At 38.9% G+C, this 26,639-nt stretch overlaps 1 protein-coding gene across 6 annotated transcripts in view; it reads right to left on the bottom strand.

Moving 5' to 3' along the window:
• DCC (DCC netrin 1 receptor) overlaps positions 1 to 26,639 on the bottom strand; it is a 1,219,152-nt gene that overhangs the window by 328,832 nt on the left and 863,681 nt on the right. For all 6 annotated transcript variants that reach the window (XM_043444495.1, XM_043444496.1, XM_043444497.1 and 3 more), the window contains 2 exons: positions 4,335 to 4,483; positions 2,502 to 2,640 (listed from right to left, as the gene is read on the bottom strand). In XM_043444495.1, coding sequence (XP_043300430.1) covers positions 2,502 to 2,640; positions 4,335 to 4,483 — 288 coding nt within the window. The remainder of the gene's footprint in view (positions 1 to 2,501; positions 2,641 to 4,334; positions 4,484 to 26,639) is intronic.

The raw sequence follows: 26,639 nt of genomic DNA, 5'->3' as shown, positions 1-26,639 counted from the left end.
GCAATAAATCCCTTCACGGTGACATCAGGTCCACATGACTGGCAAAAAAAAAACTTTTGTAAAACAACTGTTTAATGGTATTCAACTCCCCCTTCACCAAAACCTTATATATCTACCTTCCCTCGCTGCCGCTTTGGAGCAGGCTCTCAGAGCTTTCTGAGGTGCTGCCTCCTGGGCTGCAGTCCTCCTTTCCACCCCAAATAAACTAACTCACAGCTCTCAAGTTGTGCATCTTTTTCAGTCGACATCTACAATCCCAAGGGTGTGAAAAAGTAGAACATCATAAACTAATGATACACTGGATGGAGGAATTTGAACAATAACAAAGTTTCTTCCCAGAGAAACAAAGTGGAGCTAAATTAGAAATGACAGTTCATTAGAGTAAAAATTTTTTATAAGCATCTTAGCATAACAAGAATACTTTTGGGTAATTAATCCAGAAAAACAGTTGGCATTTCACTTTTTTTAATTCAATTTTTCTATGGGCCCCAAATAATTTTTTTGGTAAGAATTTCTAGGGCTTTGTAAGAAATACGAAGGTCTCTGTAACACACGTATTTAGACATAATTATATGTTAAATTAGTTTCACAAATAGGAAGTCCTAAAGATGAGTCTATACTTACAAACATTTGTACAGGTTTGGCTGAACTGCCTGAGTGATTCAACAAATATTTACTGAGTAGGGAGGGATATAGAGATGAATATAACATCACCTCTCATTTAAGGGACATTTAGAATAATGAGAAAGAGAGACACTGGCATAATATCATTTATTAAACATCTAAATATATGCCATGCTCATGTTTCAGGTGCTTATATGGATTAGCCACTTAATTTTCACAATATCTGCCTTTTATAACATCTAGAAAGTCAAGAAGAAAATGGCTTTATTAAGTACAACTAGGAAGTGGGTAACTATAATTATAATTAAATTCATCTACATGTGACCTCAGCATGGAGAGCTTCAGTAGAGAGGAAAGGACATCATACTGAAGTAAAAGAGATGAAATGATTGCAGATGAGGTCAGAGTGCCCAGTCCTAGGGGCCCCTGGAGTGCATGCATTCTGTACCCAATGCATCTGACAGAGGGGAGCTGGGGGCCTCTTGCACAGTGATGCTTGTTGAATGAGGTTCATGAAATCCTTTTATTTAAATGACAGGCATTTTCTAAATCCTAAATGTTGCAACACTTCTAGATAATAATTCTTGGATTAATGAGTAATAATCTATCTTTCTCACTTATGACATTTAAAACCAAAGTAGAGAATAAGGCCACAGCATTACATTCAGAGTGTGAAAGAAATCTACATAAATTATGTAAAATATTCATTTTCATTTGTTTTCCTTTTATTTTTATAATTATAACTTGTGAAGTAATTTATTCTGCCAATAAATATTCTGTTTTGTCTTCAATAACAGAATCAGATGAATGAGCGTAGGAATTACATTAAAAATGATATGGAAGTGGTGTCAAATATATAGTTTTTACATTGAAATTGCAAATGAACATTACTTCTGTGTCTCCTTTGCACTGTCCTTCAGAATACACGTGTGTGTCCTCATTTCACTGAAATTGTGTGAGGTATTTACCCAGATACTTTCCGAGATTAAAGCATGGTGGATTGGCCAAAGAATCACAAACTGAAGTCATTTTTTGAAATTCAAAAGATCAATAATTTATAGAATTACACATACCAACATGGAAACTGTTGTTGAAAAGAAATAGCTTGCCGCCTTTTTAATATTCATAGAGGTCACTTCTCTGCATTTCTGCACCTGCCTGAATTGTCACTGGCCTCATATCATAAACTCTGCTATGCTTTATTTTCACTTTTCATTAAACTTCCAACATTTCATTATCATCCGTTTCTTAGATCTTTAGTTACCTCTGCTACTGCTTTGTCAAATTCATCTATTTCATTAAGATTTCTTCCTTTTTTTATGGCATTAAAAATACGTCTAATCTTTCATTTGCTAGGCAAGGTTAAAGTAAAATATAAATTTTCAGGTTCAGTTTTAATACTTTCAGTATTGGATTATTTGGCCTAAATCTTCATGATTTTTTTTTTCAAATTAGAGGTATATGCAGGAGGATTGTCCATCATTTAAACACATTTAATCACCTACCACTGTTTAGAAGGAAAAACAAAAGATGCTGATGTAAATTAGCCCACATGCATGCACAAATGTGTTTGTATTCATAGGAATAAAGGAAAACACACACACAAAATTATTTTGAGCTCCTAGGCAGTAGTCATACCTTGAAAATGACTAATTAGGACATCCTGATTCAGAGTATATACCTTTTCAAAGTTTAAATCTGACTGTAATAGGTGGTTTGAGGAATAAGCCAAAGTTCTAATGTATGTTAGTCTATTTCATGAAGTTTCAGTTAGGACACCTTGAATATGGAATCTATCACATGCATTCAATATCAATGCATTCAATTCAATTCAATATTCAAAATAAGTAAGTCAAATTCCACTGTCTGTAACTTACCATCAGAAAGCGTAACCACTGTCACATCGTCAGTAGATACTCCTGGCCCATAGCGGTTATAAGCTAGGAATCGAAGGCTATATTCCGTGAATTTTTTCAGGCCTTCCAGTTTATAAGATAGCCCATCAACCTCTATATTCTGGAGACATAAAACACCAAAACCATTATTCAGGAGGCATGTTAAAGCAGAAATGGAAGCCATTCTGAGCAATCAGTGAACTGATAGCAGACTCTCACTCACAAAGCAACACTCTAGCCTTATTATGAGTTGTTATAAAACTGAAATGGTGACACACACTCCTCCACTAAAGACCAAACCCCTCTGGAGACTCCTAGCTGAATTAACACCATGCTGCCTTCACCGTTGTTAAGTTCCAATTTGTTTAACACCACCCAATCATTGAATAGTGTGCTGTATTAACACCCACACCAAAACTCTGACAGGCAGAAGGCAGCTCCTGAAGCCACAGGAACAGAGAGTTGCTCCAATACTTGAAATGGACTAATTTCCCAAGAAACAATAGAATTTTAAAGTAATTAGCCTCCAACTAATAAAAATAATTGGGGAAAAAAAAAACAAATAAAATAAAAATAAAAAGTTAAAAAAAAAAAAAGAATTACTCCTTCTCCTGCTGAAACATACAATTACTCCTTCTCCTGCTGAAATATACTCTTGGTTCTTGAAACTGACAGATACTCTGCTACATGAATTCTCTCTCAAAATGCTGAGAGGTTAATGTTGGGATTGTTTTCAGCACTTCACGGTTGAAGAAATGAGGTGCTGGAGGTGAAGTTCCCTGAGAAGTGAGAGCCAGTTTGTTCCAGAAGACCCATTATGTCGCTCTTCCCAATGATTCTCACACTCACACTTATCTTGGGTAATATTATTTAAATGGATTGGTAAAATGTGTTATTGCAGAACTAAAATGTGTAGGAAAAAGGGTAGAATAGAAAGCTGAGAGTAAGAGCGAAATAGCACGGGAAAAGTAAACACACATGGAATGATTGATTGCAAAGGAGGAGCTCTTAATCACTCTCATGCTATAACTAGGAACTGCTGTGGATAGAACTAATGCAAATATTTTTTTAATGAAAAATATCTATCCTGCAGGGTATATGAAAGCATGAGGACCACACTATGCTGGGCAGACTTCGCAACACATCTTAAGAACACCAGTATCTCAAGGTCACTTCTGGACCCTTCCTATTTAACTACCCACTGTCTTTGTATCTTTTGTCACATGAAGTTGAGACTCTGGAAGTAAACATTTCAACAGTCATATACATGTCTTACAAAACAGAATCGTCCAGTTTCATGTGTCTCCACAAAGGTTCATTTACTTTTATTTGAAAATCTAATTTGCTTATTTTCCAGGATCTGTGCTAACCACAGATTAGAAGCAAAATGAAACAAGGAGGAAAGTGGTCTTCAGGAGTAAAGTATACTGAAAAAAACAAGAAGCCAGAATTAATATCAAATACGTGAATGAAAAGAGCAATTTGACTGAGGTCGCTGAATATGACTGATCATCCCTTAGGATAAGGGCTGAAATGCAAATACTCTTCTGGGATCAGATGGGCTTATTCAAAGGTATACTGGCCCAGACTGCTATATACTCAAACAAAACACCGGCATCCTTTTTATTGACTTCACCTCATTGCCCATTTGCCTCTCTTACCACCAGAATTCAATTACTTAACATTTTCAATAACAGTTACTTTAAAACTGAACAGCTATCCAATTAATGTGCTGGATACTGGCTTATATCAAGAGCCTCAGATCTCCTGCATTTCTCCGGGAGGTGTAGGAGTGGGGCCCGTTCTCTCGCCTACCTGTTCTTTTCCCGTGGACACTTCAGTGCAGAACAATCTGTAACCTTGCACTGGACCGTTTGCATAGGCAGGGGGTTCCCAGGTAATAAGAATTGAGGTAGGTGAGGTAGATACAGCTTGCAGGTTTTCCACTGGCCCTGGAACTTGCACTGTTTACAAGAGAAATCGATTAGTACAAGTAGGTTCTCTTTCTCAAAACAAACAGAATCACATCTTTTACAGTTCAAGGGAATATAGCACCATGTACTATTTTTAGAATCATATAGTATAAGAATGTAAACACATGGAACACGAATAGAAAGTAATGAAGTTTTAGAATCATTCATTCTAAAATTCAGAACAGGGCTTATATTAATCTAAATTACTTATTTCATTTAACAGTTGAGGAAACTGGTCAAGGAGTCTAAAGGACTAGAGTAATGGCTGAATAAGAGTGGGATTCTTAATCTAAATTCTTAGTACGGAGAATTTTCTGCTTTGCCAGTATGCCTTTGCCTGTGTGCTGCTAACTGCAGAAGGAAAAGAGGAAACACAATTAGAATACTTGTACATCATGATCCTACTTATAATTCAAGTAGGCAGCACAGTTATGGATAATTGACCACATTGTCTTTATTGAAGTCATCATTTTACAATCTTGCCCAAATCTGGGTCCTTTAAATTAATTTCAAGATTTAATTTCAATTTTACTTTCTAGCATTCCATTTTCTCTCGCAACTATTACTTTACTTAATCAAGGATAAAAAGCTTGTTCATTAAAGAAATCAGATAAACACAGGTCCACAATCACTTAACCAAAACACTTATGTCCAGATATGTTTCCATATCCAGAAGTTCTCGAGTTTTACAAAGGTAACATGGTACACATGCAGTGTTTTATGTAACATCCTGAGTGAAGTCTGTTGTAGCACCCTGTTATTAAACCATATATTTGCAGCAAACATGCATTCACACCAAATAGAATTATTAAAGACTATACACAGCCTAACATAAGATCAGGTGAGATGAGGCTATGAAATGAGTTAAGAAAATCCTTCATTTTAGATATGCAAATTTTGAATTTCTGCACAATTTTTTATTTGCTCATAAAACTTGAATATAAATATATGGTTTGCAAATGGTAAATGCAATAACCATGCTAGTTACTGCAATCCAAAATAAATAAATAGCCCATCACTGCAAGCATAACAATGACTTTAACTTAAACAGGCTGTGTATTCCCTGCCAGCCTTAGATACCACCTAGCTTTGGACAGATATACATTCTAGGCCTCTAATCAATCTCATCTGAGTTTGAACTTCCATAGCAAAACACCATATGAAACCCCAGCTAACATGACATCCAATGACAGACTTCTTAGATCGGCATGGAACCTGGGTCTCTGGATCATTTTCAGAATTTGTTCCACAGAGCCCAGCTCCTTAAAGCATTACCGCTCACACTTTTGGGGGTGGGGGAGGAATACTCAAAAACAAGTATTTTCTGCTGAGACAGGCTGGGACCTGGATCCCTTTGCTGCAATGCTTGCACCTGGGTAAAAGTCTCCTCAAGAAACAAAGGTTGATTGGCCTCATCAATTTCTGTTGATTGGGGAAGGGCAAGAATTCTGGTTGGTATTGATATCACCTTCATACATTATCCCACCAGTCTTCAAATCCCGAGAATCCTTATTATTGACAACTTCATCCTTTTCACGTTAACAAGTGATTATTAATAATCTTTTAAAAAATTTACATGGAAATAATTTTAAACCTACAGAAAACATTAAGAATGAGAATAGTACATACAATACCCTTGCTCCCTTTATCCAGATCTACCTATTGTTAACACTTTGTTCTATAAACTATCATTCTCTCTCTCAATTATCTATCTACCCATCCATCCAGATTAGGCCACACTTATCAGGGCTCTTTACCCCTAAACTCATTAACATATATTTCTTAAGAATTAATGTGTACATGAATAATATAGCTGTCAACTTCAGCATTTTGTATGAAAACAATATTTTATCTAATCATCATTTGTATTCAAGCAGAGTCAACTGACTCGGTAGTGTCATTTACGCAGCATGTTCATCTCTAGTTGAGGATCCAGTTTACAGTCAAGTTTGAACTTCACTACTATATCTCTTTGGTCTGTTTTATATAGAACCTGTTCCAAAGCCTTTCTTCACCTTTTAGGCCATTTATTTTTTGAAGGATATTGTCCTATTTTAACTAATATAATGTTCTCCATTTTCGGTTTGTCTTTGTTTCTTCCTACTGAGTTTAGGTTATACATTCCAAGCTGAAATAAAATGTAAGTGATGTTGTCCTTCTCAGGGCATTGTACCCAGAGGCACAAGATCTTTGAATCCCCACTTCTGTTAATCTTGTGAACTAGGTCAAGGTGCTATCCGATTTCCCCACTGCAGGGGTAAGTGGTCCTCGGCATGGCCCCGTACTCTGGTCCCCTACTTCACTGCTTGCAACTCATAAACAATCTGCGTGGAGATGCTACACTGGAACTATGCTCTTTAACAATGTCTCTAGGTCCTCTGGCTGAAGAACAAATACATCAGTGTGTATACACAGATATATACAAAAACTCACAGGAACATATGTACAGATTCATACACTATCTTTCATGACTCTATAGAGACGCCACCATTCTAATCCATCTCTGTAGGGGTCATTCTTTGGAGAAGGCAATGGCAACCCACTCCAGTACTCTTGCCTGGAAACTCCCATGGGCGGAGAAGCCTGGTAGGCTGCAGTCCATGGGGTCGCTAAGAGTCAGACGCAACTGAGCTATTTCACTTTCACTTTTCACTTTCACACATTGGAGAAGGAAATGGCAACCCACTCCAGTGTTCTTGCCTGAATAATCCCACAGACAGACAAACCTGGCAGGCTACAGTCCAGAGGGTTACGAAGAGTTGGACACGACTGACAGACTGACCACACATGTACACACTCTTCAACTGAATTTTCAAAGTACAATATATTAAATAACAGTAGTGAAAACATTAATGACTTGCATGTTTCTTTGATTACTGATATATTCACAAAGACAATGCAACCATTTCAAGAAGGGATATTTCTGATTTGGGATCTACTATTTTTCTAAGGAAGGCAGATAGAGAAAGGCACAGAAGCAATGAGACTGAATGACCTGCCTAAGATGCATGTTGAATGGAAGGTAACCAGGATTGTAAAAGTTCCCACAGAGCATATTTGTGCAGCCCAGTGATGTGTAAAATACTAACTGAATGGGGTGGAATGTATTCTTTGTTGTTTTCTCATGGCTAAAGTGGAAAGGGCATTGCCTACTAAAGTGAAAATGAAAGTCACTCAGCTGTGTCTGACTCTTTGTGACCCCATCGACTATATAGTCCATGGGATTCTCCAGGCCAGAATACTGGAGTGGGTAGCCTTCACCTTCTCTAGGGGATCTTCTCAACCCAGGGATCAAACCCAGGTCTCCAGCATAGCAGCTGAGCCACAAGCTTATCCTGAGAGAGAGCAAAGATTCAGATTTTAAAATGGCCCAACTCCAAAGCCATCACTCCTGCTGAGAGATGTAACACATTCAAGGAAGGTTTCCAGGAGGTGTCTAGAAGAAAGGAAGCGGAGGCAGTGTTTGGGGAGTTTCTGCCCATCTGTTTCACTGGAGCACAGTAGGGTGATGGGCAACGATTCAAACTGTCTTCAACGTTTGAGGGATGAAGCAGAAAATGAACTTGCACTTCACCCGCACCACCAGTTGTGGTCAGTGGTAACTCTGCCAAGAGGGTGGGGTGTGAAGAGTGCCAGTGTCACTCTCAGAGTTTCCTGAGGCTCCTAGCGCGGCTTGGGAGAGAATCTAGAAATGACTCCTGCACCCAGAGCAAGCCCCCTGAGAATCCGGAAGGACGAGCTGAGGGGGCTACATGGGGCACGTGGGGTGGGGTGGGAAGATGCGAGGCCTGCTGTGACTCTGAGATGTGGGAATCACCACCTCCATCAGGAGCTGTGGCAGAGGAGTCTACAGGGACTCAGGCAGAGTCAAGAGAGCACCCTGCAAGAACAAACGTCAGGCCGTCCTTCTCCCCTGGTGATTCCAAGAGAGCACCCCACGGGAACAAACATCAGGCCGTCCTTCTCCCCTGGTGATTCCAGCCGTGGCTGCTGAGTGTCCCGGCTGTCCAGACAATGGTCAAAACCCACACTTAGTTTCCCAAATAATAAGAGCAGCTGTCTTCTTCACGGGGATATGCACAAGGCTAGGTGCACTCTGCCCATAGGTTAATCTGTCTATATGTGTCCATGGCTTTTACCAACGGGGAAACACCAGGCAGTAAGTAAGTGTCATAATTTGGATTCAGGACACACTGGTAGTGTCAATAGCAATGATCTGTTCACCAATTGGATTATTCTCCTTTCCTAATGATCATTAGACATCATCGAGGAAAAAGGTGTGCTTGGGAAGCCAGAAGAATTTGAGGCAGAGATAATAATCACCAGAAGAAAAAAGGAGCATTCAGAACATTTAGATTCAGCGTTCACAAACAACAGTGTGTGTTTCACAGCTAACATTCAACTAGTTGGTACAAAGTTTTCAATTGTCTTTCTCTGAAAAAGTGTTGCATTTTAGAACAAACTTATTTCCTACCTTTTGTTTTAAAATATATTTTATTTTGTGATTTGATTGAATTGGTAGATTTTCTGTAATATTCTCATATATTAAGATAAATACCATAATCTTATGTTGGCCTAAGTAAATATAAACATCACAACATCAAAGAATTATCAAATCATATGTTTATCATATATAATAATAAATATGCAATTAATGTAATGTAATCTAATCTGTTGTTGTTGTTTAGTTGCTAAAATATTTTTTCAGTATTTTTGATCTGAGGTTGGTTGCATTCAGCATGCAGATACTATAGATATGCATATCTATACATGTATTATTTATATATTTAATGATATATTACATATATATATGACCGTATGCTGCATACATGCTAATCACTTCAGTCGTGTCTGACTCTGTGCAACCCTATGGACTGTAGCCCATTAGGCTCCTCGGTCCGTGGAAATTTCCAGGGGTGGGTTGCCACTTCCTCCTCCAGGGGATCTTCCTGACCCAGGGATCAAATCCATGTCTCTTAAGTCTCTTGCATTGGCAGGAAGGTTCTTTACCACTAGCACCACCTGGGAAGTCCCATAAGACTGCATATCTATAACTATATATAAAAAGGTAGATGGCTAGACTGGCATTGATTAATGAGTTACTTGCTTACATTAGATTCCATTAGGTTATATTAGATTGAGCTTCCCTGGTGACTTTGCAGTAAAAAATCCACCTGCCAATGCAGGAGATGTGGATTTGATCCCTGGGTTGGGAAGATCCCCTGCAGAAGGGAATGGCAACCCACTCCAGTATTCTTGCCTGGAGAATTCCATGGACAGAGGAGACTGGTGGGCTACAGTTGCAAAGAGTCAGACACGACTGAACAACTAAGGATACAAGCATCTGCAGATTTTGGTATCCATGGGGAGCCTTGAAACCAATGCCTCGTAGATGCTGAGAGACAACTGTACAGGACTACAGGCAAACCTTGGAGATATTATGTGTTAGGTTCCAAACGATCCCGATAAAGCAATTATAATAAAGGAAGCCACACCAAATATTTGGTTTCCCAGTGTACATAAAAAGTTATGTTTATGCTATATTCTATTATATAGTATGTTTTCTATTATAAATATATATTCTATTATATAGCATGCATTTTGTCTAAAAATGTACATATTTTAAAACACTTTATTTATTGCTAAAAAAAAAATGGCTAACCAAATGTATGGATGTGAGAGTTGGACTGTGAAGAAAGCTGAGTGCAGAAGAATTGATGCTTTTGAACTGTGGTGTTGTAGAAGAGTCTTGAGAGTCCCTTGGACTGCAAGGAGATCCAACCAGTCCATACTAAAGGAGATCAGTCCTAGGTGTTCGTTGGAAGGACTGATGCTGAAGCTGCAACTCCAATACTTTGGCCACCTCATGTGAAGAGTTGACTCATCGGAAAAGACCCTGATGCTGGGAGGGATTGGGGGCAGGAGGAGAAGGGGAGACAGAGGATGAGATGGCTGGATGGCATCACCAACTCGATGGGCATGAGTTTGAGTAAACTCCGGGAGTTGGTGATGGACAGGGAGGCCTGGCGTGCTGCGATTCATGGGGTCTCAAAGAGTCGGACATCACTGAGTGGCTGAACTGAACTGAACTGAACCATCATCTGAGCCTTCAGTGGATCATAATTATTTTGCAGGTAGAGAGTCCTGTCATGATGTTGGTGCCTGCTGACTCAACAGGGTGGTGGTTACTGAAGGCTGGGACAGCTGCAGTACTTTCTTAAAATAAGACAATAATGTAGTTTGCCAGATTAATTGAGTTTTCCTTTCACTTGAACATTTAGAGACCATCCTAAGGTTATTAACTGGCCTAATTTCAATATTATTGTGTCTAAAGGAATAAGGAGGCTCAAGAAGAGTGGGAGATAGGGGATGACCTATGAGTGGAGCCATCAGAACAAACAACATGTGTCAGTTATGTTCAGCTTCTTTATATGGGTGCTATTAGTTTGTGGCATCTGTTGGACCATAGAAAAAGCAAGAGAATTCCAGAAAAACATCTAATTCTGCTTTATTGACTATGCCAAAGCCTTTGACTGTATGGATCACAACAAACTGTGGAAAATTCTTCAAGAGATGGGAATACCAGACCACCTGACCTACCTCTCAATAAATCTGTATGCAGGTCAAGAAGCAACAGCTAGAACTGGACATGGAACAACAGACTGGTTCCAAATTGGGAAAGGAGTACGTCAAGACTGTATATTGTCACCCTGCTTATTAAACTTATATGCAGAGTACATCATGAGAGATGCTGGGCTGGATAAAGAACAAGCTGGAATCAAGATTGAAGGGAGAAATATCAATTACCTCAGATACACAGATGATACCACTCTTATGGCAGAAAGTGAAGAAGAACTAAAGAGCCTCATCATGAAAGTGAAAGAGGAGAGTGAAAAAGTTGGCTTAAAACTCAACATTCAGAAAACTAAGATCATGGCATCCAGTCCCATCGCTTCATGGCAAACAGATGGGGAAACAATGGAAACAGTTGCAGACTTTATTTTTTGGCTCCAAAATCACTGCAGATGGTAATTTGCAGCCATGAAATTAAAAGACGCTTGCTTCTTGGAAGAAAAGTTATGACCAACCTAGACAGCATATTAAAAAGCAGAGGCATTACTTTGCTGACAAAGGTTCATCTAGTCAAAGCTATAGTTTTTCCAGTAGTCATGTATGGATGTGAGAGTTGGACCACAGAGAAAGCTAAGTGTCAAAGAATTGATGCTTTTGAACTGTGGTGTTGGAGAAGACTGTTGAGAGTCCTTGGACTGCAAGGAGATCCAACCAGTCCATCCTAAAGAAAATCAGTCCTGAATATTCATTGGAAGGACTGATGCTGAAACTGAAATTCCAGTACTTTGGCAACCTGATGTAAAGAACTGACTTATTGGAAAAGACCCTGATGCTAGGAAAGATTGAAGGCGGGAGAAGGGGATGACAGAGGACCAGATGGTTGGATGGCATCACCAAATCAATGGACCTGAGTTTGAGTAAACTCCGGGAGTTGGTGATGGACAGGGAGGCCTGGCGTGCTGTGGTTCATGGGGTCGCAAAGAGTTGGACACAACTGAGCAACTGAACTGAACTGAGTTTGTGGCACCCCCAAATGATTACAAAAGCAATAATGAATAATGATCACAGATCACCATGACAAACATAATAATCATGAAAAACATTTGCCAGAAAGATAAAGAACATTACAGCATACTAACACATATATATGGAATTTAGAAAGACAGTAATGACAACCCTATATGCAAAACAGAAAAAGAGACACAGAAGTACAGAACAGACTTTTGAACTCTATGGGAGAAGGTGAGGGTGGGATGTTTCGAAAGAACAGCATGTATATTATCTACGGTGAAACAGATCACCAGCCCAGGTGGGATGCATGAGACAAGTGCTCGGTCCTGGTGCACTGGGAAGACCCAGAGGAATCGGGTGGAGAGGGAGGTGGGAGGGGGGACCGGGATGGGGAATACGTGTAAATCTATGGCGGATTCATATCAATGTATGACAAAACCCACGGAAAAAATAAATAAATAAATAAAGGGAAAAAACCAAAACAAAACAAAAAAACATTTGAAATACTGTAAGAACTACCAAAATGTGACAGAGGCACAGAAGTAAAGAAATTCCAGTTAGAAAACTAGTGCCAATAGTCTTTCTCTATTGTGGCAGAAGGCTGCCACAATCCTCTAATTGTAAAAAATGCAATATCTGCAAAGTACAATAAAGCAAGGTCTTCCTGTATATAGATAAAGAGATAGAAAAAGACAATCATCCAGACCAACAGCATCTGCATGTGAGATGTTCTTTTTCACAACATTCCTGGTTATTGTCAAGACTCTGTCTTTCATCCTTCAAATCTGAGTTCCTCTGCTGAGTTTATGATTAACCCCTCTATCTGAAACTTTACTCCCTAATCCTGCTCCTTTCAAGACTAAGGGGTATCAAAGAAAAGAGGACTGAGACTGTATACAAGCCTCTGTTGTCCTTTGAAGTAAAAAGCTTTTGCTTTAGTATCCCAGGCTGCCCCTGGGTCTCAAAAGACTGGCTCAGGAGTTAATGACTAGGAAATATGAAGATGTAGAAACGAAGAATAGCTGTTGGGCCAGGAAACTAGCAGCAATACAGACTATAAATCAGCCACTTAGCAGAAACAGAGAACTCACAATTCCCTGAAAGATGCAGATAAAGGACTAAAGCACATTTCTAAGTTGTTCTAAGAGAAAGCAGACACCCACCAGATGAAAACTGCTGACCTCAAGGATACAGACCCTAGAACAGTTGAAAGCCAGAGGTTAATGATGCTGAACTTCACCTTGAAGCCAACCAATTTGAGAATTCTGCATGAGCTGATCAGACCCCGTGGCCTCCTTCCTCATGTAGCCTTTAAAACTCCTTCCCTGAAAGCCACTGTGGAGGGTGAGACTTGTGAACATGAGCTGCTCATTCTCCTTGCTTCAGTTCAGTTCAGTCGCTCAGTCATGCCTGACTCTCTGTGACCCCATGGACTGCAGCACGCCAGGCTTCCCTGCCCATCACCATCTCCCAGAGCTTGCTCAAATTCATGTCCATTGAGTCCGTTATGCCATCCAACCATCTGGTCCTCTGTCATCCCCTTCTCTTCCTGCCTTCAATCTTTCCCAGCATCAGGGTCTTTTCCAATAAGTCAGTTCTTCGCATCAGGTTGCCAAAGTACTGGAATTTCACTTTCAGCATCAGTCCTTCCAATGAATACTCAGGACTGATTTCCTTTAGGATTCTTCTTGCGTGGTGCCATGCAATAAACACTGTACTTTCCTTTACCACAATCCAGTGTCAATAGATTGACTTTACCGTGCAGTGAAGAGCAGATATAAGTTTGGTTCAAAAACAGCTTAAAGATATTACACGCTTACTTTTCTTCATAGCAGTGCTATAAATTCAAATTCCTGAATTCCCTATTATTATCCTTTTGAATTATAACTCTAAGAGAGGCCTGTGTGTGTGTTGTGGGGGTATCACATAAGTATATTTTCATATATTTATGTCTTTATTCAGATCTATGTCTACAAACTATACTTGAATATAACTTATACACTTTTACATGTGATTTATTATATGCATATTAGAAAGAGACAGAAAGAGAAAAAGGGAGACTTAAAGATGTTAAATAGTAGAAATTAGATGTGGAGTCAATACAGTTAACAGCTTCAGCTTTCCATTTCATTACATTTTAGTATGTCAGTCAAGAACCTTAATGGGTATAACCACTCATCATTTCCAAGATGTCTTTCATAATTCCCACCGATCCCCTCAGTTGGACAATAATTTTGTTGCAAACTGCATCTAATTTCTCTCCATCTCTATTCCAGTTACCTCTTTCTTCAAAGAATGCAAAGATTTCTGAACAGACGCATGATCTATGAAAGTAACTCATCAATCAATGTCAACCTAATCAACTACCTTTTTAAACTTTAATATTGCATTAAGGTAGAAATTCATTAGAATACCTGTACCTAAGAACAAATTAAACACTGACAATAGAGTAAATGAGATATATTACATGTCACTATTTGCACAGAGAACAATAATTTCTGACTATATATGTAAATTTATAGTGCAACAGGGTACTTTATAATGGGATCTTACTGCGTATTAACCCAAAAATGGCATATAGAAGTTGGCTGAATTTTTAATAAAGCATGATTTATCACATATATCAATTACAGGATGTGTGTCTATGTTCTATATATGATTAGGTGATTGGACTTGGGGGGAATATTACAGTTTAATGAGCTACAACTAATCAATTGAGATGAGAGTCAGAAGGTATGATTTCTTGTCGCTACTTATGATAGAGATCAGTCATTGGCATCAAGAATCAAGGTGCCCATGGACTCCCTGAAATTGTTTGTAAGTTTTCAGTAATGTAATATATACATTTTTTGAAGCGTAGGGTGCAAAGTTTTCATCATTTAGGTCTATGATTCCTTACGTGGTAGCTCCTAAAGATTAGATAACATCTCTGGTTTCTTTTGGTTTTGAAAATCAATCAGTCATTCTTTACCATCAATCATTTGTCTTAATTGTTAATTATTTTATGATGGGAAATATGGCAATAATTTCACTTTAGATATCCTCAACTTTTAATAAAATGCTACTGTTTCAAAAACAGAAACATTTATGAAATAGATGTTTCTATTTCATTTCGCAAATCATGGGTAAGTCAAAGGCATATGAATTCATTTGCTTTAATTTACCAAGTATTTTAGATTTTCCAGATTTCAGAGCTGCTGATGATCGAGTCAAATAGCAAATAAAAACTAATACCCTATTTTCTTTTCTTTCTCTTGCTCTGTATCTATTCTAATGTCTATTTGTCTACCTTCCTGACTTCTCTGTACTGTAATTTGATGTTTGTATTAAGCACACTGAAGTCCAAATTATGATTTATCGGATATATGCTTCTAAAAATGGGAGTTTAAATAACCTCTTCCAAATAAGAATGGAATATAAGGTTTTTCATAGAAAAAGCTTTATAAGGATCAAGGCATGTCTCTGTCATCATAATACTGAATGAAGCTGATATCTTTTCACCATTATACTGATGTTTCCCAGCTGGGAGTCCCAAATGAAGACAAATGTTAGTGTCAGAGAATATGTAGTTGAACATTTGAATATTTAAAGTCTCTTCAAAATGACTGTGTAGTACAATGTTCCTAAATCATTAATTTAGCAGCCACTAAATTCTTTTTTTTTTAGAACCAAAGTAATAGTGCATTAAAAAAAAACACATGTGTTATCATTCAAATAATGATCTATAATCCCCATATCCTCAATTCAGGCCAGAGTTCTGAGGGTGAGTCTACCTTCTTATGCATGTGCTAATATAAAAATGATTCTTGAGTCTATTTTAAAAATGGATAGCAAGAAATCTAAATAATTATCTGTAGTGATCCAAATGGACTTAGGCCACAAAGCTCTCTTATTTAAGCAGCAGCTTCCACTGCCAATGATATCCTCACTGAATGTGTTTCAAATGCAAACCATTTCTGAAACTATTTGCATTTATTGATAATAAAGTGCATGCTTTGATTGCCTCTTTGATTTTTTTTTCTTCTGTAGTTAACAGCTTTAATGATATTTCTATGAAATCTGTTTCTATTCTGTATGGGGAATGCAACATCAAAAAGCCTGCAGGCAATGTAATTATTAACATAATAAAATCCCTTCTTGACTGAAAAATGCACAGTTAGGAGATATGACAGTAGTCTGGCAAGGAAGAAGCTCAGACTATGGGGTTAGGTCTCTATTACCAAAATCACAGGCGTCTGACAAGACTTGGTTGGAGGAAGCAGTTATTACCTGATCATTTTATTTTTGGTTTGAATAGGTGCTATTAGCTAACTCACAATATACTCAACTGTGTCCTTATATGTGTGTGTGCATGCACATGTATGCATGTGTGTGTCTGAAGACATATACTGATGTAGGCATATACACACACATAAAATATGTGTGATTTATATGACTTGCATATCACCTATATATACAAATATGTGTGTGCATATGGAAGACCTGGCAAGCTGCAGCCCATGGGGTCACAAAGAGTTGTGCACGACTGGGCCACTGAGCAACAACAACCAATACACACATACGCTGATATATTGTTGTTGTTTAGTCACTAAGTCCTGTCTGACTCTTCTGCGACGCCAAAAGAGTTGCCTGCTAGGTTCCTCTGGCCATGGGATTTCCAAAGCAAGAATACTGGAGTGGGTTGCCACTTCCTTCTCCAGGGGATCTTCCCGACCCAGGAATCGAACCTGCATCTCCTGCATTGGCAGGCAGATTCTTTACTGCTGAGCCACCAGGGAAGTCCCACTGCTATATGAAACAACTGATATTTTTGACAATGTAGTAGAAAACACTTTAATGATTCTTTTTGAAGGAAAATATCTTAAAAGTAGTCTTTTTGTGGTAAAACTACTAGTTTTACTTAGTAGTACTTGGAGTAGTGTTATAATAAAAGTGATTATAGGGACTGAACTCAACGTCAAATCTTCTCAGTAGCGTAACAGATTTTTCACTAACACAACCAAAGGGTAATAACCTTGGTGAAGCACGTAGCTTATGATGAATTTCACCTTGGAACACATTAGCTTCCCTTGAGGCTCAGCTGGTAAAGAATCCACCTGCAATGTGGGAGACCTGGATTTGATTCCTGGGCTGGGAAGATCCCCTGGAGAAAAGAAATGCTATCCACTCCAGTATTATGGCCTGGAGAATTCCATGAACTATATAGTCCGTGGGTTTGCAAACAGTCGGACATGACTGAGAGACTTTCACTTATTTACTTACTAGCAACGCCTATAAATGTAAAATGTAGCGGGTAATGTAGATTCCTGACTGCATGACTGAGGTTTCAAATCATTGCAACTGGAGATTTTTAAGTAAAATCAAAGGCAAATGGTTTATCATACAGAAAAACTGCTGAAAATAAACACTGAAGTTAAAAACCTGAGGTTTCAGGCAAATGTGCTTAACTTTCGTATTATTAAATGCTTAATGTCATGTAAACTCAATTATAGTGACTTAATATTTTTTCCCCTAGAATAGCTTGGGTTTGGTCCCTTTCCATTGTCATTGAAATTTCTAGATAAAAGTAACAGTTCATTTTGCAGTCTAATCATACACTTTATGTGGCTAACATACAATGCTCTCTCTAGTACTGTGAAATATTATGTAGAAATTTTTAGGGAACTTATTAGGACAAAGAAAATATGCACAGACAGACAATAAAATAAACACACACACACTTCTTCACAAATGATAAAGTATATAAGAATGCTAGAAACAGGTCTATCAATGAAGTACACAGTCATTGAGGACAGTTATGGGAAATGGGGTCAAGAGTATTTCTTGATCAACAGTTGAAAAGTGCACCGATGAAGAAAGGAAGGACTGGAAGTTCAGATGTGAAGGAGGAACCCAGTGAGTCAGGGGGCACGGGTGGGGAGGAGTTTAATGAATCACGGCCTTGATATTTGCCTTTCTGTAACAGAATTTACAAGTCAGTCAAAGGAGAGAAAAACGCAATATAGTTTGGGGATGGTGTTAGATAAAGAATCCTTTAAGTAAAAATAATGAGAAAAATTGCAAAGTGAACTAGTTAATGATGGCACAATTAAGCAGGAAACAACCCACCAGCATGAAATTATCGATGATTAAACTGCCTTTCTACTTTATTAGCATTACCAACAGATCACATAATATTCTACTGATTTGAGGAAAATGTGGTATGTCTCAAGATAATTTGAAGAAAGTAGGAAAAAAAATGCACATTTTGCAAGATATTGGTCTCTAGAACTTCAGTTTGGGAACAAGATTTTAAAAAGTGTCCCAACCTCCTCATAAATACACAGTTACTATTATTGTTATTATACAGGTCATACATTTGTGTTTAATTCTTATAGAAGAGTCCCAAGGAGAAATCCCTAGGAAGCGGGATGTTTCATACTTATTGGAGACTCATATATACTTCAGGATGTATTTCTGCACATATAATGAACAGATATGCATCAGAGAATCAGGCATCTTTGGCTCATGTGCAACCCAGAGTGTTCTCCACGGTGATAACGTAACTCAATCCCAGCAACCTTTCTCAGAGTTGGCATGTATTATGGTCAGGATAGAAAGAATCAATCAATATTTGATGCCTGTAGTTTTAACAGAGCCAATAAATGACATGTATGGATGCTTTTATAAAAGAGTCCTGCTGCCATTTATTCGAGGAGAAAGAATCAACAGTCTTTTTTCTGGCAACCAAGTGAGTAGGTTTTCCTATTCTTGTTGTTGCTTAGTTGCTAAGTCATGTTTGACACTTTTGTGACCCCATGGACTGTAGCCCACCAGGCTCCTCTATCCATGGGATTTCCCAGGTAAGAATACTGGAGTGAGTTGCCATTTCCTTCTCCAGAGGATCTTCCCGACCCAGGGATCGAAACTGTGTCTCCTGCATTGGCAGGAGGATTCTTTACCAATAAGCCACCAGGAAAGCCTGAGAAGGTTTTTCTACAAAACTCCAAAAAATCCTACCTTAAAAATGACCGTCTCTTTAGGGAAGCAATGTATTGTTCATCTATTCCCAGGTTTTAAAAGATGAGGCACTGCCTTGCATAAAGTCTTTATGGAGGAACCATAAGTTAAAGAAGAAATTTAGAACTCTCTTCTCTGAACACATAGGTTTCCCAGAAGTCACCAATCTGGGCTGCAGCCCATCTAATAAAACCTTGCCGAGAGAGACTAACAGTAATGAATGTGGCCTCCAAAGTCAGAGACTATGGGTTCAAATTAAGTACCTCTGCTGAGGCTTACATGGCCAGGGTCAAGCTATTTAATATTCTTGAGCTTCAATTTTATGTTAAAATGGGATTAATACCAACACCTACTTCATGGCTTTACTGTAGAGACTGATAATAAACCATGAACAGTATCTAGTACCAAGAAGAATTCAGTAAATGTTATCAATTTTTATAATGTGTCAGAGAATCAACAGGGAAAACAATGAAAATGTCCTTAAATTTTAGTCTAAAGTGATAGGACCATCAGAGGCTAGGAGAGGGGTCCAGATGAGGTGGGAGAGATGATCAGGGATGAGACCACATTGGGCCTTAAATACTTTGGGAGGATTTTGATTTTTAAGAATCATAAAGGTACTGATGGGTTTAATCATTTTGTACTCTGTCCAAGATGCAAATTGTGAATGGAAGGGGGCAAATGTAGGTGCCAGAAGACCAGTTGGGAGAGTATTCTATGCATAGAAGAGAGAGGTTAACAGCTTGATTTAGAACAATGGTGATGAACAGGAAGAGAAAAGAAGGGATTCAGGGCTGTATGGAAGGCAAACATCACCAGCATTTGATGTACTGGAGGAAGCCCAGTGAGAGACTGACATCAAGAATGACTCCTAGACTGGCACTGAGATACAAACACTACTGTGGATAAAACAGATCACTAATACGGACCTACCGTACAGTGCAGGGAACACTACTCAACACTCTGTAATGCCCTATATGTAAACAGAATCTAAAAAGCAGTGGATGTATGTATAGCGGTCACTGATTAACTTTGCCGCACAGCAGAAAGCAACACAGAATTGTAAATCAACTACACCTCAATAAAATTTTAATAAACAAAACAAACTAACATGAAAGGACGACCCCTGTATTTCTGACCTGCCCAGCTGGATGATTTTCATCTCATTTACTGAGACAGAAAACACTGGACTGAAGCGAGACTGGGCAGGTGTGTGAGCGTGGTGTGTGGGCGGGTGAGTATCATAGCTTCGGCACCTACACTGGGGTTCAAGTCCTTCCCCATACACAGGGGCATGCTGGGTATTTAACACCAGATGGACAGCCATGATCTATTATTTTTCTTCATCTTTACTTCCCTCTTAATTTCTTGGTCTCTCAGCTAGACAATTTCACACCCCAGTTCTATGAATGGCCTCGCCACAGCCATTTTTTTTTTCTTTTTCATTTATTTCCCCTGCATTTTTTTCTTTCTTTTCCCATTTATAGTCAGTCGCTTTTCAGGAACGTTAGCTATTCTCCAGATTTCGTGATCATCTGTTTGTTCTGTTCCTACCTAACTTAGCTCCTCTAAACCCACACTTTGCTCTTTTTTGAGGCACTCAAAATAATTACCCCAATTAACAGACCAGACAGTGCTAAAGTGCTTTTTTTTCTGAGCAATTTACATGGGTGTTGAGGAATTCTGCTCCTGATACTTGATAAAAAGAGCTCCAGATAAAATAAATTTCCAAACAGCCACAACAATAAAAATTCCAGTAACAATGAACCTGGGTACACATGTGACCTTGACAATACTGAAATTAATATTCACTTTGCGACTGCACTGACATTTATCACTGAGAAGCACCTTTAACGCCCTTACACACACGTGCGTGAGAGGGGAAGATGGATCACAGCGCAGGGCAGAAAACCTGGTCATCCTGTATCTCTAAGAAGCATCTCAAAGGCTCCCCGTCTGCTGACTGAACCACCCTGAGGATTAAGTTTATTTTATTTTCAGTATTCAAAAGATAAGAAGTTTATTAACCACATGGACGATTTGGGCTTGTTCAGAGATAGCAGTAGGAAGACAAATAGTCTTCAGCAGTAAATCACCTCACAGAAGTTGGACAAGGACTCTGAAACTGAACACAGGAACACAGATGCATTACTATGCATCCAAAGACTCCTTTTCTTTCCCCAACTCCACTTCCTAGACTTTAATTTTCATCAGTGCCATAAAGTTTTAGGCCAATGTGAAAGAAAGGTCTTCGACTCATGCATTCAAAGGCCACTGATTATGATGCCCAGTAAACATGGAGTAAAATAAGGAAAATGATGTTAAATATGAGAGTTATTTAGATACCATTCAGAAATATTTAAGGAGGCTGATTTGTTTAACCACTGTATGCCAATAGCTCCAAAATTCATTTTAATATCAGGCTGGCAATCTTCTTGACTTCCTTGTGATTGGATATAAGACTTTGGGAATGTATTAGTTATCACCATCTGACATAAATATAATGGGAGCCAGGAAGGCTCATATGTAATTTAAAGTTTCCAGTAGTCAAAGTCAAATGGTAAAAATGAAATAAGCGAAATTAATCTTAATAGTAAGTATAGTGAGCCTAAAATACATAATTCAAGTAACCTAAAAGTATATAATTCAAACCATAATCAGTAGGAAACATGCTAAAGTGACAGTTTACATTGCTTTTACTATGTCTTTAATATCCAGGGTGAATTTCTTACAGCACACCTCAGTTCAGGCAAGCTATGTTTCAAGAGCTCAACAGTCACTTGTGGCTAGTGGTTACCATAGCAAACATTGCAGAGATAAGCAATGTCACTAGAATAATTCAAGAACTCTGCAAAATTTAATATTTCCAAATAGGGTGGCAAAATTACTGTAAAAACATCAAATTATCAAAAGGATAGAGATCACATCATACTCCAAGTGATAAAATCAATCAAAGTGTTGGCATAATCTAAAATGTGAGTGACACATTCAATCTATTATTACATTGTTGTTCGTAGTTTACAATTACATTAAATGATGAAACATAATACCAGAAGTGGCATCAAGTCATTTCTGGGGGTCCTATGCATTTGGTTAGACTAAACTTTCCCAGATGGTGCTATTAGTAAGAAACCCGCCCGCCAATGCAGGAGATGTAAGAGACACAGGTTCGATCCCTGAGTCAGGAAGATCCCCCGGAGCAGGGCATGGCAACCCACTCCAGCATTCTCGCCTGGAGAACTGATTTACAGAGGAGCCCGGTGGGCTACAGTCCATGGGGTCACAAAGAGTTGAACACAACTGAAGTGAATTAGCAAGCACACACACACAAGTCACTTAGGCCCTGTGAAGACTGGCAGTGACAATAATAAACTTTATTTCACTGCAAGTTAGTAGAAGGCTTTGAATCAAGTCTTCAACAAACGGAAGCTTAACTACAAGTAAGTGATTTATAATAGGGAGGAGAAATGATATCCCTGGCATAGAGGTTAGCATAACTCACTCAGACTGGGGTAAGCTCAATAATATTGGGGTTTTAAAAATATTATACCGTTATGGCTATGTTGCTTTAAGTAATAAGAATTTTAACTCATTAAAAAATTTTAACACTCAGTTAGCCTTCAGGTAATTGTCTCTCCATTTCCCTGAAATCATCATGCTTATCTCTGTGTATGCATGCACACGTACACACACAGACACGCATTAACATTGTCGTAGGAATGTAATGCCACGTTCTAATCGCAGCTCTGACACTATTAGTTTTGTCACATTTAATTTTGTCACAGTTATTGGGGGAGTTGAGTTGGGCCAAAATTCTTTTTCACAGGATATTTCACAGATATAGGGGATGGTTATGGGCTGAAGTTGAAAAATTTCAAGGTGATGACACACAATTACTGCTTCAGGTCATCATAGCTGTTAATACCAGAGTCAAGATCCTGCCAACGGTGTTCAGGAGAAAAAAAAAAAATACAGGGTATTTATCAACTGAAGGTCAAAAAGTGGAAGTCTGAGTGTGTGGTCGGTGTCTGTCACAGCTCTTGCTGGCAGCTCCTGCAAACTCGACTGAATTCTTTCACTTGTCAGTTCCCTTTGGGCCACCTAAACCTTTTGCAGTCTTTAATATTCAGAGAGTACTATCCCCTACAGACCTCCCTCGTGGATCAGTGGTAAAGAATCTGCCTGCCAATGCAGGAGACTAAGGTTTGATCCCTGGGTCAGGAAGATCCCCTGGAGAAGGCAATGGTAAACCGCCCCAGTGTTCTCGCCTAGGAAATCCCATGGATAGAAGAGCCTGGTGGGCTATAGCCTATTGGGTTGCAAAGAGTCTGATACTACTTACCAACTAAACAACAAGAACTGTGTCCTACAGGAGACAAAGCAAGGTTAGAATTCTAGAGAGAAGAAGGTAGTTCAGTTCAGTTACTCAGTAGTGTCCAACTCTTTGCGACCCCATGGACTGCAGCACACTAAGCCTCCCTGTCCATCACCAACTCCCAGAGTTTACCCAAACTCAGGTCCATTGAGTCGGTGATGCCATCCAACCATCTCATCCTCTGTTGGCCTCTTCTCCTCCTTCCTTCAGTCTTTCCCAGCATCAGGGTCTTTTCAAATGAGTCAGCTCTTCGCATGAGGTGGCCAAAATATTGGAGTTTCAGCTTCAACATCAGTCCTTTCAATGAATACTCAGGACTGATGTCCTTTAGGATGGACTGGTTGGATCTCCTTGCAGTTCAAGGGACTCTCAAGACTCTTATCCACACCACAGTTCAAAAGGATCAATTCTTCAGCACTCAGCTTTCTTCACAGTCCAACTCTCACATCCATACATGACCACTGGAAAAACCATAGCCTTGACTAGATGGACCTTTGTTGACAAAGTAATAACTCTGCTTCTTAATATGCTATCTAGGTTGGTCATAATTTTGCTTCCAAGGAGTAAGCGTCTTTTAATTTCAAGGCTGCAGTCACCATCTGCAGTGATTTTGGAGCCCAAAACAATAAAGTCTGCCACTGTTTCCCCATCTATTTGCCATGAAGTGATAGGACCAGATGCCATGATCTTAGTTTTCTGAATGTTGAGCTTTAAGCCAACTTTTTCACTCTCCTCTTTCACTTTCATCAAGAGGCTGTTTATCTCTTCACTTTCTGCCATAAGGGTGGTGTCATCTGCATACCTGAGGTTATTGATATTTCTCCCAGCAATCTTGATTCCAGTTTGTGCTTCATCCAGCCCAGCGTTTCTCATGATGTACTCTGCATAGAAGTTAAATAGGCAGGGTGACAGTATACAGCCTTGACGTACTTCTTTTCCTATTTGGAACCAGTCTGTTGTTCCATGTCCAGTTCTAACTGTTGCTTCCTGACCTGCTTACAGATTTCTCAAGCAGCAGGTCAGGTGGTCTGGTATTCCCATCTCCTTCAGAATTTTCCACAGTTTATTGTGATCCACACAGTCAAAGGCTTTGGTGTAGTCAACAAAGCAGAAGTAGATGTTTTTCTGGAACTCTCTTGCTTTCTTGATGATCTGGCAGGTGTTGGCAATTTGATCTCTGGTTCCCCTGCCTTTTCTAAAACCAGTTTGAACATCCAGAAGTTCATGGTTCACGTATTGTTGAAGCCTAGCTTGGAGAATTTTGAGCATTACTTTACTAGCGTGTGAGATGAGTGCAATGGTGTGGTAGTTTGAGCATTCTTTGATATTGCCTTTCTTAGGGATTGGAATGAAAACTGACCTTTTCCAGTCCTGTGGCCACTGCTGAGTTTTCCAAATTTGCTGGCATATTGAGTGCAGCACTTTTACAGCATCATCTTTTAGAATTTGAAATGGCTCAACTAGAATTCCGTCATGTCCACTAGCTTTGTTTGTAGTGATGTTTCCTAAGGCCCACTTGATTTAACATTCCAGGATGTCTGGCTCTAGGTAAGTGATCACACCATCATGATTATCTGGGTTGTGAAGATCTTTTATGTACAGTTCTTCTGTGTATTCTTGCCACCTCTTCTTAATATCTTCTGCTTCTGTTAGGTCCATACCATTTCTGTCCTTTATTGAGCCCATTTTTACATGAAATGTTCCCTTGGTATCTCTAATAGGAGGATATCAAATATGATTTTAAGGGCACTAAGGGTATTGTTAATACTTCTCTCCTTGAGAGATAATAGCTAAAATTATTTTTAAATGAAAATTTTAATTAAATATTTTATTTAAAATATATGTATACATTTTTGATGACTATATTCATCAATAATATTGGTCTGTAATTTCCTTTGTGTGTGTGTGTGTGTGTGTGTGATATCTTTGCTTGGTTTTGGTATCAGGGTAATGCTGGCCTCATAGAATGAGTTTGAATGTGTTCCGTCCTCTGCAATTTTTTGGAATATTTTGAGAAGGATAGGTGTTAACTCTCTCTTACAAAAAGAGGAAACAAATGAGCTCATTGACAAAACAGAAGTAGGGCCACTTATGGTTACCAGGGATTAAGGGTGGTAGAGGAGATAAATTGGGAGATTGGGATTGAGATATACACAAGACTATATATAAAATAGATAGCTAATAATGACCTACTAGCACAGGGATATATATTCAATGGCCTATATAGGGAAAAAAAATCTAAAAAAACGAGTGGATATTCACTTTGCTGGACACCTGTATGTAACACAACATTGTAAATCAACTATATTCCAATAAAATATATACATATACACACAGATATATATATACACATGAGGAGGGCACGGCTACCCACTCTAGTATTCTTGCCTGGAGAATCCCCATGGACAGAAGAGCCTGGTGGGCTACAGTCCTTGGGATCACAAAGAACTGGACACGACTGAGTGACTAAGCACTGCACAGCATAACATATATATATTTCACAGTTTTCTCAGTCCTCACCCCACCCAGATTACTCGGAATCTTGCTAACAATCTGTGTGATTTTTAGGGACGTGTATGTACTTGGTTGAATCCCCTCCCACCTAATTCATGTGTACTCAGAAAAGTCCATTGTAGACGTAATTGATTAAAATGAAGTCATGCTGGATTCGGGTGTACTCTAAATCCAGTGTCCTTATAAAAAAGAATACACGAAGGGACATGACCCCAGCGGGGAGGAGGGCATGTGAAGCTGGGGGCGGAGGCCACGTGGTGCACCCACAGGCCGGGAAATGCCAAAGGATTACCAGAACCCCCAGAAGCCAAGAAGCAACGAGGGAAGGTTTTTCTCTAAAGCCTTTCAGTGGGAACACCTGAAGTTCAGATTTCTAGTCTCTGGAACTGTCAGAGAATAAATTTTTGTTTTAAAACAGGTAACACATGGGAAACTAACACAGGCAGGATACTCACTATTTTAGGAGAGAAAATTGAAAAACAGAAAAGGTAAGTGGCCTGCTTAAACATATACAGCAACATACAGATACTACCTCAGCCTACAATGCAAGTCTTTTGCTTAATGGTGTAGGATCCTATCCCTTTTCAAGTAGAGGAAATAGATTTTTGGCAAGCAGAGCCATCTTACACAAACAACCTTGGACAAGCACTCTAGGTGCAATCCTGGGGACCAGGG

Source organism: Cervus canadensis, chromosome 23 (assembly GCF_019320065.1).
Source record: "Cervus canadensis isolate Bull #8, Minnesota chromosome 23, ASM1932006v1, whole genome shotgun sequence".
NCBI classification, from domain to species: domain Eukaryota; kingdom Metazoa; phylum Chordata; class Mammalia; order Artiodactyla; family Cervidae; genus Cervus; species Cervus canadensis.
Note: the sequence above shows the minus strand (reverse complement) of the source record. Positions and strands in the feature narration are given on the sequence as shown.